Raw genomic sequence first — 14,082 nt, 5'->3', positions numbered from 1 at the left:
GTTCGATTCCCGGCCAGGGCACACAGGGGAAGCACCCATCTGCTTCTTCACCCCTCCCCCTCTCCTTCCTCTGTCTCTCTCTTCCCCTCCTGCAGCCGAGGCTCCATTGGAGCAAAGATGGCCCGGGCGCTGGGAATGGCTCCTTGGCCTCTACCCCAGGCGCTAGAGTGGCTCTGGTCGCAACAGAGCAATGCCCGGAGGAACAGAGCATTGCCCCCTGGTGGGCGTGCTGGGTGGATCCCAGTCGGGCGCATGCGGGAGTCTGTCTGACTGTCTCTCCCCGTTTCTAGCTTCAGAAAAATACAAAAAAAAAAGCCACTAATTTCTAAGTATTAATTGTATATCTTGCTACTTTGCCAAATATATTATTAAATCTAGTAGTTTTTTTAATGGAGTGTAGGGTGTTCTATATACAATATCACATCATCTGTAAATAATGATAGTTTTACTTCCTTCTTGACAATTTGGATGTCTTTGATTTCTTCTTTTCTGATAGGACTTTCAGAACTATGTTGAATAAAAGTAGTAAAAGTGAACATCTCTGTTTTGTTCCTGATTTTAAGGGAAATACTTTTAATGTTTGCCTATTGAGTATGATGTTGACTATGGTTTTGACATCAGAGCCCTTTATTATGTTAAGGTAGTCTCACTTTGTAGTGCCTTTATCTGGTTTTGGAATTAGGATAATGCTGGTCTCATAAAAAGAGGTTGGAAGTCTTCTCTCCTCTTGAATTTTTTTGAATATTTTGAGAAGGGTGTTAGTTCTTTGAATGTTTGTGGGAGGCTTTTTTAAAATTTATTTTTAATTTTTTTATTATTGCTTTGATTTCCTTAGTTGTAATTGGTCTACTCAGGCATTCTGATTCTTCCTGATTCAATTTTGGAAGATTGTATAGTTCTAGGAATTTATCCATTTTGCCCAGGTTGTCCAATTTGTTTGCATATAGTTATTCATAATAGTTCCTTACAGTCTTTTGTATGTCTGTGATATTGGTTGTTACTTCTCCACTTTCATTTATGATTTTATTTATTTGGACTTACTCTCCTCTTTTCTTGATGAGTCTGGTTAGAGGTTCATCAGTCTTATTTATATTTTCAAAGAATCAGCTCTTTCTTATTTGATCTTTTGTATTAGTTTTTCAGACTCTATGTCATTTATTTCTCCTCTAATCTTTATTATATCTTTCTTTCTACTTACTCTAGGCTTTGTTTGTTGTTCTATTTCTAGTTCTTTTAGGTGTAGGGTTAGAGGGATTTTTTTTTCTTGTTTCTTGAGGTTAGCTTTTAATGCTATGAACTTCCCTCTCAGTATTGATTTCATTGTATCTCATAGATTTAGGGTGGTTGTGTGTTAATTTTCATTTGTTTCCAGGTAACTTTTGATATCTTCCTTGATCTTATTGTTAACCTACCCACTTATTGTTTTATATCATGTTATTTTCCTCCATATGTTTGTATGTTTTTCAGTTATTGATTTCTAATTTTAAACTGTTGTAGTAATAGAAGATGCTGAATATGATTTTCATCTTCTTTAATTTATTAAGACTTATTTTGTGTCCTCAGATGTGCTCCATCTTTAAGAATGTTCCATGTGCACTTGGGGAAAATGTATATTCTGCTGCTTCAGTATGAAATGTTATGTGAATATGAATTAAATCCATGCAATCCTATGTGTCATTTAAACTCGCTGTTGCCTTGTTAGTTTTTTGTATGGAAGATCTATCCATTTTTGCCAGTGTGGTGTTAAGATCCCGTACTATGACTGCATTGCTATCAATTTCTCCCTTACTGCCCACCACAATTTTTCTTTATATGTAAGTATTTAGGTGCTCCTATTGGTGGGTGCATGTGTTTACAGGGTTATATATTCTTGTAATCATGATGTGTCTTGGTGTGGGCCTTTTTGGGTTCTTCTTGATTGGGATTCTCTGTTCTTCCTGAACTTGTGCGACTTTTCCACTCACCAGGTTAGGGAAATTTTCAGCTATTACTTGTTCATTCATGTTTTCTATCCCTTACTCACTTTTTTCTCCTTCTGGTATCCCTATAATGCAGATGTTGTTATGCTTGATATAGTCCCAGAGGTTCCTTAGACTTGCCTCATTTTTTTGAATTCTTTTTTCTTTCTGATGTTCTGCTTGGGTGCTTACTATTATCTTGTCCTCTAAATCACTGATTTGATCCTTTCCTTCATCTTGCCTGTTGTTGATTTCTTCTAGTCTATTCTTCACTTTTAACTGTTTTTTCTTATGATTTCTATATCATTTTTAATGCTTACTATCTCTTTGTTTAAGCTCTCGCTGAGATCATCCATTCTTCCCCTAAGGTCCTTGAGCATTCTTATAATCATTGTTTTAAATTCTGTATCTGGTATTTTGGTTGCTTCCATTTCATTTTATTCTTTTTCCTTGGATTTCTGATGTTTTTTTCATTTCTGACATTTCTTTGTCTTCTTATTTTGTCTCTGTGTATTAGACAGATCTGTTATGACTCCCAAACTTGTTATGATAGCTTTATGATGTAGGTTTCTTTCTTTTCTTTTTTTTTTAGATTTTATTTATTCATTTTAGAGAGAGGAGACAGAGAGAGAAGGGAGGGAGGAGCAGAAAGCATCAACTCCCATATGTGCCTTGACTAAGAAAGCCCGGTGTTTCAAACCGGCGACCTCAGTGTTCCAGGTTGATGCTTTTACCCACTGCGCCACCACAGATCAGGCTGATGTAGGTTTCTTGTTGGGCTCAGTGGTACAATCTTCCAGATCACATGAGCTTCATGCTCCAGGAATGTTTTTTGTGGTTTATGTGTACCCTCCTGTCATAGTTGTCGTGAATGCTGTTTACCTTTTTGTGGATGGAGTTAACCCTTCAGGCTGGCTAACTAAGGGTAAAACTAAGTCACCATCTATGAGTTGCTATGCAGGTGCTGCCCCTGAGGTGGAATTATTCCCAGCAGGGTTTAGTATCTGCTGAAATCCCCCTTTAGGTATGCTGCTTCTATGGCTAGTTGGGTCAAGTTCTAGTGTGGTCTGAAGCCCACCACTGGTTGTGTTGGTTCTGGATCCAGTTGGGTGTGGTTCGGGTACAGGTTGATGTCAGATGTTATTTATGATTGCCCTTGGGCTACTTTTCTGGAGCTACCATACTAGTCAGTTTGTGGCTGTGTCTACTTGGCTTTAGTGTGCATGGGAGGGGCCAATCTGTGTACCAGGGTTGGCTTCCTCCAAGTTAGAGCTGGGTGCAGATCAGTAAAAGGTCCAAGTCTTCCGGAGAATTGCTTCCATCTCTCAATTACTCCATCTCTCCCTGAGGTTGCCTGGTCTTCTTCCATAGTCTTCTGAAGAAAGACTATAGAGTGTTTCCAAACTGGCTGTGACCCACAGACCCTGCCACAGATCACAAGCAAGCTCCACTCAGTAGGGCAAGGTGACTGGGACCCAGAGGACAGGACTAGGGCATCCCCAACTAGGGGACCATGCAGTCATGTACTCAATGAGGGAAGGTGGCCCCTATTCCAGAATAAATCCTCTCAGTCTCTGCCAGTTTCTTCCACTCTAACTCCCCAGGTGGAGCACACCACAGGTTCAGATTGGGTGCAGCTTGCTGTTGCTTCTGCAAGAGAAAGCTTGGAAGGGCAGAGTCACCGGGTGTTCAGGGAAAGATAAAAGAGCTAAAAGAGCTTCCCATTGGCAGTGGTGCTGGCAAACCTGTTGAAAAGAGGAGGGCACTTCTTCCTCTTCCCAGATAGTTCAGGCTGAGCTCACAGGGGAGATGAGTGTTCCCATACCATGATGTAGCCACACTAACCCAGCACCCACTTATCTGATTCCCAGATAGAAGTTTCCCCAGGAGACACACCCTGAAAGTCCCAGCTCTGCTTAGCATTCAGATCTCCTTGCATGACTAAACTCAGCAGGGCGGGGGCCAAGTGGTTCAACAGGTGGCAGGGGTGGGGAAGAGCTGGCTGTGCGATCGAATTCAGTCACTGTCGGAGTCTCTGCCACGAGCTTCTCTAGAGAAAGAGCACCCCAAAGGTCACTGCTGGGTGGCTCCAACAGGCCCCTCTGCAGGACCTGAGCAGAGCAGAGTGGTGTTGCCAGGAGCTGGAGGACCAGGGAGTGCACTCCCCAGGCTGTTGCTGTAACAAAAGGAGTGCTCAACACTGGGAATGCAGCATCTGGGTCTCTAGCTGGTTCCCTTCTCTCCCAGGTGTCATGACCCCACTGATTTTCACCACCAGATGTTATGTGAGCTCTTCTTCCTGTGTCTTTTGCTTTGGGATGGGGATCCCTGTATGGGGTTCAGACCCCACGCTCCTGTAGGAAGGGAGTTTTACAGTGGAGATATACCTCTGGCTTCTAGCCAACACACTTGGGTGTGGGGACATTCCCTTTCTGTGTGTCTCTGCCCTTCTTACCAGTCCCTGTGTGGCTTGTTATTTAATACTTCGTTATAATATTTCAGTTCAGCTATCTTTCAGTTGATTATCCAGGTTGATTGCTCTAGAATTTAGCTGTAAATTTGGTTTGGCACCAGAAGCAGGTGAGTGTAGCTTCCACCTACTCTGTAGCCATTTTGGAATCTCTGGAATTTTTTATCTTCCTTTTCTCTCTTCTATTTTTGTCATAGCACCCAATCTTGAAAAATATTATATCATATTTATTGAGCTTTTAATTGTCTTTATCATTCTTCAAATAGAATTTAAGCTCCATAAGGACAAGCCTTTTTGTTTGTTTTGCTCACTGTAACTCACAGAATAATGTTTGTTGTGTACATATATTCATAAATATTTGTTGAATCAATGAATATATTGACTTTCTGTGTATTTTGTTTCCATTACTAATTGTCATATTTGAAAATTGTGCCACTAACTATAGATGGCTATTTAAATTTATTTAAGTTAAGTACATTAAAAATTATGTTCTTTATCACGAGTCAGATTTCAAGTGTCCAGTAGTCATGTGTGTCTAGTGGCTATCATATTAGACAACGCTAGCAGAGAACATTTCCGTCATTTCAGAGTTCTGTTGGACAGTGCTGTTCTAAGTTCTATTAGAGCAATTAATCTTGCTGCAATCTCTCTAACCTTTAGTTCAACCTTAGATTGTATACTGCTGTCAGTTTTATCTTCCTAAATTATAACTTAGATCATGAATAGTAAAAATGTAGTTAGAGTCGGGTCTTGTTTATACCACAGCCTTAGTACTTAATACTTAAGGTAAATTTTTTTTACTATAAATTTCAATTTCTCCTAATGAAAAATGGGATAATACCTTGTTTCAGAGTTGTTCCTATTACATTGTGTATATAATCCTGGATGGAGGGGGACCTTGTGTTCTACAAAATCATGGGCTCAAAATGATAGGGTGTCTTGGGAACAAAGTTTAGATAAGACCATCAGCAATAATATAGCTTTGCAATCAGAAAACTAAAAATAAAAATACAACTACAATTAAAAACTCAGATTAAGTTTGTTTTTTGTTTTTGGGGTTTTTTTGAAAAAAATTTTTTTTTGAATTTTTCTGAAGCTGGAAACGAGGAGAGACAGTCAGACAGACTCCCGCATGCGCCCGACCGGGATCCACCCGGCACGCCCACCAGGGGGCGACGCTCTGCCCACCAGGAGGCGATGCTCTGCCCCTCCGGGGCGTCGCTCTGTTGTGACCAGAGCCACTCTAGCGCCTGGGGCAGAGGCCAAAGAGCCATCCCCAGCGCCCGGGCCATCTTTGCTCCAATGGAGCCTCGGCTGCGGGAGGGGAAGAAAGAGACAGAAAGGAAGGAGAGGAGGAGGGGTGGAGAAGCAAATGGGCACCTCTCCTATGTGCCCTGGCCAGGAATCGAACCCGGGACTTCTGCACGCCAGGCCAACGCTCTACGACTGAGCCAACCGTCCAGGGCCTCAGATTAAGTTTTAAGTAATAAAATATTAAACATAGGACTTCAAAATAAAATGAATCTATCTGTATGAAGGGAATATATCTAGATGGAAAGGAAGATACTTCTGCAAAGTTATGGTGTCAAGGCAAATATTCAGAAACACCAGTAAGAACCCCTGGGGTAAAATGACAGTGTCTGTGACCAAAATGAGCCAATAGGGAGAGCATGGGATGAATGAGCATTTTATATGTTTCTGTATTTCTCTGGCTTGCTGCATCCAGCTGTCAGTGTACTTTGCCTTCAGTTTCTATTATTTGGTAGTTGTAGTGGGCATTGTTGTTGTCCCACCCATAATCCTCTTTACCTCAGCTAGTTTATCGATCCCCAGCTACTGCGCATGTTATTTGCTAACAACTCACAGCTGCCCTCTTTGGCAGAGAGTTGGCCTTAGACAAAAATCCCATCACACAGGAGGCCCACTCCCACTGACAGTCATCAGCCAGTCATTGTGTAGGTAGGAGTACAGAAGTCTAGGACTTTGCCTCAGAGTTGGAGAACTGATGCAGTTCATGTTCCAGAACCTCCAGTGGGATCAGGCTTAGACCACAGTTTCGCTTAGTTTCTTCTCTTGCCCACTTCTGTTCTTCTAATTCCTTTCTCCTGAGAGTGTCCTTCACATATGCCTGACTCTAAACCTTTTGCTCTGTTTCTAGAGAACCTAAAATAATACTGCAAAATATTAACAGGTTGGGGAAAATCACATGCAAACCAATACCTTTTCTGAGTTTATTTCTGGACCAAGTGCTGAAGCAGAACACTTTGTAAAATGCCTGGCAGTGTTTCTAGCACATAATAAAGGGTCAGTTAATAGTAGATAGGATGGGCATGGAGAAGATAATGGTGGTGGTGATCCCATCACTTTCTGCTCATAAATTTTCAGGTTCTTCCCAATACAAACTTCATGACATTTTAGATTTATGCAACTTGGGTCAAACTTAGCTTTACTGCTTAATTCCCCCACTGCTGCTCCACATTGAACTACTGTTTCTCTACCAACTTAGAATTCCTTCTACTTTCTCCCCATCTGTCAAATATCAATTGTTTTGTAGAACTCGTTGGAGCACAATCACTTCTAAAACACTTTGTCTAAGTGTGTCAAATCCTTGGCTATTTTCCTCCTCCAGTTTGTCATATATCTATTCTCTGGCTTCTATTTATCTCAGCCTTATCAAGTATTATAAGAAAAACAGTGTCTGTAGGTACCTCAGATTTTATCAAAGTGCTTATATCATTTTTTTCTTAAAGAAAAATAACTATAGACCTTTAGGAACTAATTTTAAATATATATAGTTTTTGAGAACTATTTGAACCTCTCTTAGATCATTGAAGAGATGAAAATGTTTTTAGAATAAACTTGAATATTTTATTGAAGATAATTATATATAAAAGTTTTATTCTGCCAAACACAGTGCCTTGGACATAGTAGTTATGTAATTATTTGATTGTTTGACTTTCTATTTTAAAGTATTTACAAAATATTATGTTTTAGCATTATGCAATGCCTTTAATATATTCAAGGCCTTTGAGCTTCACCAACATTTTATGTATTTCAATAAAGTACAGAATACAGCCTGACCTGTGGTGGCGCAGTGGATAAAGCGTCGACCTGGAAATGCTGAGGTCGCCAGTTCGAGACCCTGGGCTTGCCTGGTCAAGGCACATATGGGAGTTGATGCTTCCAGCTCCTCCCCCCTTCTCTCTCTCTGTCTTTCCTCTCTCTCTCTCTCTCTCTTTCTCTCTCTCTCTCTCCCTCTCTCTCTGTCTCTCCCTCTCCTCTCTAAAATGAATAAAATAAAAAAAATAAAATAAAAAAAAAGTACAGAATACAAAAAAGGACTTAGCATGTTGATAACTGTAATCTTAATCTTTCTACCTTTAGATTATCGACACAATGGACGAGACCTTCAAAGCTCAACATTATCAGTGCCAGAACAAGTGATGTCATCAAACCACTGCTCGCCATCAGGGTCTCCTCACCGAGTAGATGTTATAGGAAGGACTAGATCATGGTCACCCAGTGTCCCTCCTCCACAAAGGTAAGATAGCACACACGTTTTATCTGTATGATGGTATGACAAGCCTATTTGTCATAAAATACCATTAATAACCTCTAAAAGTAATAAATTCCTATGGAAAAAGTTATTTTAAGAAGAACAAAGATGCTATTGGATAACCTACACAATGAGAGTAATATACAACATAGGCTACTTTATAACTTTGGATGTCCTATTTATTATTTTATTATAAGAGCTGAAAATGATAAACAGGATCTAGAGTCAAATCACTCATCAATATTGAACACATTTAGTGATAACCAACTAATTATACTTACAATAATAGAGGTACTAATAATTTAAGAAATAGGAAAAAATAAACATATGATGGAGATTTAAAATTATGAACAATCATACAGAGAATGAAAAGGAATGCACAGGCAGTGAGAGAAAGGCCTTTTAAATCTGTAGCTCCAGGTCTTATGCCCAGTGGAAAACCGATCAATCCAGTTAAGTACAAAAAGGCCTAATGGAGTAAGAGCCATGGAAAGAATATGTTTGCTAATAAGAAATATGTGCATAATTCACAATGTATATATGTGTAAAGTTTAAGAAATTTGAATTCTTAGAATGATAACCTTATAATGCCTATTATAAATGAATAATTGAGTTCATTTTGGTCTTGGAATTTTTACTTATAATCTTAATTTTATGCATAGTATTGGACCATCTAAGAGAACTTGAGATGTATTATATTTTTAAATTTAACTTATTTAATTTATAGGAATATTAAACACCTAAAAAGTGTTTACTTAATTTAGATATTGAAGAAATTAAAAACAAAACATAATTTATTTAATGTATAAACATAGTTTAAAATGTATAGCCCTGGCCGGATACCTCAGTTGGTTAGAGCATTGTCTTAAAACACAGAGGTTTCCAGTTTGATCCCCAGTCAAGGCACATACAGAAACAGATCACTGTTCCAGTCTCTCTCTCTCTCTCTTTCTGCCTCTCATTAAAATCAGTAAAAAATATAACAACAAAAAAGATTTCTTAAAAAAATGAATATGTTGACTTAACTAAGCTTGTCGACAGGACTAAAATTACTGAGTTTTCTGAAAAGTAGTTTCTTAAATGTAGTAGACCTATCAATAGAATAGCAAGATTAGAAGCTTATATTAAATGTTTATTCTATCATGAAAAAGAAGTAGACAATCCAGGCTAGGAATAGTATCTTAAAAAATCATCATTGAGCAGTTGTAAAGACTTCAGCTTAGATTTTAAAAAACAAATAGTCATTATCCCTAAAATAGGATCTAACAGTATGTTGCATATAAGCAACATGCAGAACTCGTTTATTCCACACAAATCCGTTCCTCCGGCTGTATTTCAGTATTGGTGAGTATCACTACTAGATATCTGAGAGTCATATATTAATAGTTTTGATAGTCCTTATCTCACTCTCCTTTGATATTATCTTAATTTTATATCATATCTTTGTTCTAGAACTAATGCCTAACTTCACTGTCAGCCTCCAGTGGATATTTATATTATATATTAACCAGAGGTACAATTAGTTAAAACAAAACAAAAATCTTAGAGTTGACATTATAGTAATTTGTGTCTTTTTCTACTATCTTTATTAATAAATCTCATTTGTTAGTATAATATATGATTATGGTATTAAAATATTTAATGATCTTGCTATTCCAGTCGGAATGTGGAACAGGGACCTCGAGGAACACGCTCTACTACTGGCCATTATAATACAATTAGCCGAATGGATAGACATCGTGTCATGGATGACCATTATTCTCCAGATAGAGACAGGTGAATATGATTAAATACTATTATACCTTGCTATAATTGATGATTTCAGGAAAAAGGTGTTACCATAAAATGTTTTTTATCTGAACTTCTGTATTTTTTATTTTAGTTTCTAAAAACCTGTTTTATTGCAGAGCCTACATTCATTCTTATGACCCCTGTATCATTTTTTAAAAAAGTAAAGCACAAAAAGCTCCACAAAATTTTCTTTGGTAAGAAAAAAAAAATCATTTTGCTCTTGCAATTTTGGTCATTTATTAAATCAAACCAGTGGTAGGTCAGTAAATTTTCACATGAGGTTATAATGATAGTCATAGTGAAAACAAAATGTTTTATTATTTTTACCTTATCATTATTATTATATATAAAAATACTTTCATGACTACAGATTTTAATCTGTTAAATTCATCAGGGAAATAAATGTGACATGATATGTATATATAAGTATTAAGATAAGTCTGGAAACAAACCTAAAAACTGATTCATGAAGAGGTTTTACCTCATGGCTGTCAGTAAACATTTTAAGCGTCTCAGAAAATCATGATGTTGATTGCTATATTTGGAAGATTTCTCTGAATTGGCTCTTTTAAATGTGACATACTTGGAAGTAACATGGTTTGTTTCAATACATACATTAATTACTACAAATTTTTTAAGTTAAACAAATTAACTAACTCATGGTTTGATTGTACATATAATGAAAAATGCTATGATATTTCCCTAAAACTATCAATGAGTTTGAGATAAGGAAATTTACCATTCAAAGAACATAATCATAAAACAACAAGGGAACTCCGAGGTCTCTTTACATGCATTTTAAAATAATTTTAGTAGAAGTACTAGGGAGCTTTAAAATCAATTGACATGAGATGTTACTGTCAATATCCATAAATTTAATTGTTACATCCAAATCTAGGGTTATATTTAGATCATGTTTATAACTTTATTATCATTTAGCATATTATTTCAAAAGAAAAGATATGGAATATTTTAGGGTTTTTTTGTTTTGTTTTGTTTTCCCAAAATGAGAAGCAGGGGGTGGCAGACAGACAGACTCCCTCATGTGCCCTACCGGGATCCACCTGGCATATCCACCCGGCATATCCACCAGGGGGCGATGCTCTGTCCATCTGGGCCATTGCTCCACTGCAACAAGAACCATTCTAGTGCCTGAGACGGAGGCCATGGAGCCATCTTCAGCACCTGGGCCAACTTTGCTCCAAGGGAGCCTTGGCTGTGGGAGGGGAAGAGAGAGAGAGAGAGAGAAAGGAGAAGGGGAAGGGTAGTGAAGCAGATGGGCACTTCTCCTGTGTGCCCTGGCTGGGAATTGAATCCTGGACTTCCACACACCAGACTGATGCTCTACCACTGAGCCAACTGACCAGGGTCTAGGTTTTTTGTTGTTGTTGTTTGCTTTATAGTGAGAGTAGGAAGATACAGAAACAGACTCCCATATGCACTCTGGGATCTACCCAGCAATCCCTGTCTGGGGCCAATGCTCTGCCCACCTGGGGCCATGCTCACAACTGACCTATCTTTAGTGCCTGAGGCAGAGGCTTCACGGAGCCATCCTCAGCACCCAGGGCCGACGAGCTTGAATCAATTGAGCCATGGCTACAGGAAGAGAAGAGAGAGAGAGAAGAGGAGGGAGAAACAAATGGTCACCTCTTCCATGTGCCCTGACCGGGAATTGAACCCAGGTCTCTCACACCCTGGTTGACACTCTACCTCTGAGCCAACTGGCTAGAGCCAAATACTGTAGTTTTTAATAGTGTTAAACAGCTATTGGCTTTTGAGTCTGAGATCTAAGAAGAAATTAGGAAGTTATTAAATTCATATCTTTATCAGTGTTGAATGAAAGTTAATGTAGTGTATTACTTATTTTTAATTTGTCTAAGTTTTTTATAACTAGTAATATCTTTAAGGTATAATTATAGGTATGCTACCTATAGAAATTTATGCTTATCAAGAACAATAATAGTGGATGATAACTACATTGGCATGATTAGGAGTTGGAAGACATAGTATTAGAGTATGTGAATGAGCACTTTTGTTACTTAATAGAATTATAATGAGTTCGATCATTTCTGGAAACTATATAGTGATTCACAGACTCCTTGTTTATTGAAAGTTTAAGGGAATGATGAGACAGAAAAGTCTAAAATAACTTTAAATTCTCAAGTTTGTTAAGTTTTTCTTTTATTGAAAAATGGACTTGATATTTTCTTTGAAGACAGTATTATCTAAATCTTGCAGAAAAGAATGGAATAAAATTAGCCTCTAGAATTATACTCGCATACAAAAAATGTCACTATCATGCAAACACATAATATTACATAATATATTTTAAGGTCCTAGGGTTAATGACAAAAAAATTGACTAAGCCTTGGTATCACCGGATATAGTCATAATTGAAATGTCATATTTTTCTTGTTTATAACTTTATGAGTTATCTAGGTTAGCAAAAATTTTCAAATAATTCAAAGTTTCAGTGAAATTGATCTATCTGGTTTTATTACTCTCCTAGAATACCATATATTACCAGATCATAACTACTGTCATTGTGAGCTGTTTTAAATCATTTTTAAAATAAGTAAATAGAATTTTATTTAAATGGGAGTATAAAGCTATTTCTGATATATTATTCCTGAGTTTTCTGTGCAGTCATTATTCAATAACATGAAGAGTCAAAAATAAAAATGTGCACTATTATTCATGTAGCCTATCACAATATTAAACAATGGGTTCTTACTGTTTATACTAATGTTCTAAAATATTTTCAATAATAGAATGTAAGTGAAGGCATTGTAATTTTTATGTATTTTATTTAATTGGTAAGAATACTCTAGAACTCTTACAACAAATTTTCATGAACAGCATTTTATAAAGTTAATCAATCATATTGTTAATTTAAAATCCAGAAGAAAATTTCCTTTGAAATAGTAAGTAAAGAGCTTTAGTGAGATTCCAAGATGGCAACAGAGTAGTGGACCTTCCAACTACCACCTTCCATGACCAAATTTGATTATAGTTTAATTTAAGAACAATCACCTTGAAAAATCAACTTTGGACTAAATGAAGAGGAGTCTATAGCCAAGAATCACAGAAGAAGCCACATAAAGATGGGTAGGTAGTCAGAGCAGAGACTCGGAAAGGGCTGCTTTGCTCCCAGGAATGAGTGGTGGAGGGTCCGGATGGACTCTCGCAGTGGGGAGGGTCACCTTGAGAGGTGTGGGTCCTCAGCCCCAGGCAGGACACCCCAGCCTAGAGCCCCAGAGCTAGAGGAAGTACCTGCACACAATTTGGAGGAGAAAAGAGCCGAGCTTTCTGTCTGTAAAAAAGAGACTGGGAACTCTCGGAGACGCAGGCTCCATCTTAAAGGTCTAGTACCAAAAATCTTGTTCATAGCCACTTAGCTAGGGCTCTGGTGGGGGAGGGCTGAGAGGATTAGAGTTGCAGAGGAGAGAGTAAAGTCGGTGGCCCAAGGACACTGTGGGGGACGGCCCCAAGAGCTCCTGTGCTGAGTCGTTTTCCGGTACCAGAGTTGCCATCTATCTTGGGTGGAGCAGTCACTTCTGAGCTGCATCAACCTGAGAGAAAGCAACTGCCTGCCCTCAAGAGTCCCTCCTGTCCCACCCATGTACAATGGGCCTTTCTGAGAAGCCAAGAAGCAGAGGCTGCGTCAGTGACTCAGTTTTCCGGTGTTGAGGCCGGAGCTTTCCCACACACGCTCCTGAGTCTATGACTGGTATTCTGTCTCAGGGGAGACTCAGTAGAAACTGTCTGGAGAATGGACAGACCACATCTCTAGGTTTCAGAGGCCAAACACACCGGACTCCTGGGTCCACACCCTACTGAGGTCTGTGAAGAAAGTCTGGACAGACTGACTCCTGGGGCCAAGGAGCAAGCCACACCCACTAACCTTCCTAATCCCTGAATTGCCCCAGGCTCTAGACCAGTGGTAGTCAACCTGGTCCCTACTGCCCACTAGTGGGTGTTCCAGCTTTAATGGTGGGTGGTAGCGGAGCAACCAAAGTATAAATAAAAAGATAGATTTAACTATAGTATGTTGTTTTATAAATATTTATTCTGCCAAACGTAGTGAAAATCTGACATAAAGTACTTGGTAAGTAATTATTATTATATGCTTTAACTTGCTGTAACTCTGCTTTATAAATTTTATAAAGTAGGGTTACTTCCCTACTTTATAAATCACCATTACTGTGGAACCAGTGGGCGGTTAGAAAATTTTACTACTAACAGAGATACAAAAGTGGGCGGTAGGTATAAAAAGGTTGACTACCCCTGCTCTAGACTCTGCCAGA

The 14,082-nt window shown here is 38.4% G+C and overlaps 1 protein-coding gene across 49 annotated transcripts in view; it reads left to right on the top strand.

Annotated features, from left to right (window-relative positions):
• RIMS2 (regulating synaptic membrane exocytosis 2) overlaps positions 1 to 14,082 on the top strand; it is a 653,442-nt gene that overhangs the window by 389,260 nt on the left and 250,100 nt on the right. For all 49 annotated transcript variants that reach the window (XM_066265863.1, XM_066265876.1, XM_066265860.1 and 46 more), the window contains 2 exons: positions 7,813 to 7,969; positions 9,644 to 9,760. In XM_066265863.1, coding sequence (XP_066121960.1) covers positions 7,813 to 7,969; positions 9,644 to 9,760 — 274 coding nt within the window. The remainder of the gene's footprint in view (positions 1 to 7,812; positions 7,970 to 9,643; positions 9,761 to 14,082) is intronic.

This window comes from Saccopteryx bilineata, chromosome 3, assembly GCF_036850765.1.
Source record: "Saccopteryx bilineata isolate mSacBil1 chromosome 3, mSacBil1_pri_phased_curated, whole genome shotgun sequence".
Taxonomy (NCBI): domain Eukaryota; kingdom Metazoa; phylum Chordata; class Mammalia; order Chiroptera; family Emballonuridae; genus Saccopteryx; species Saccopteryx bilineata.
This window is presented reverse-complemented; position numbering and strand designations above follow the sequence as displayed.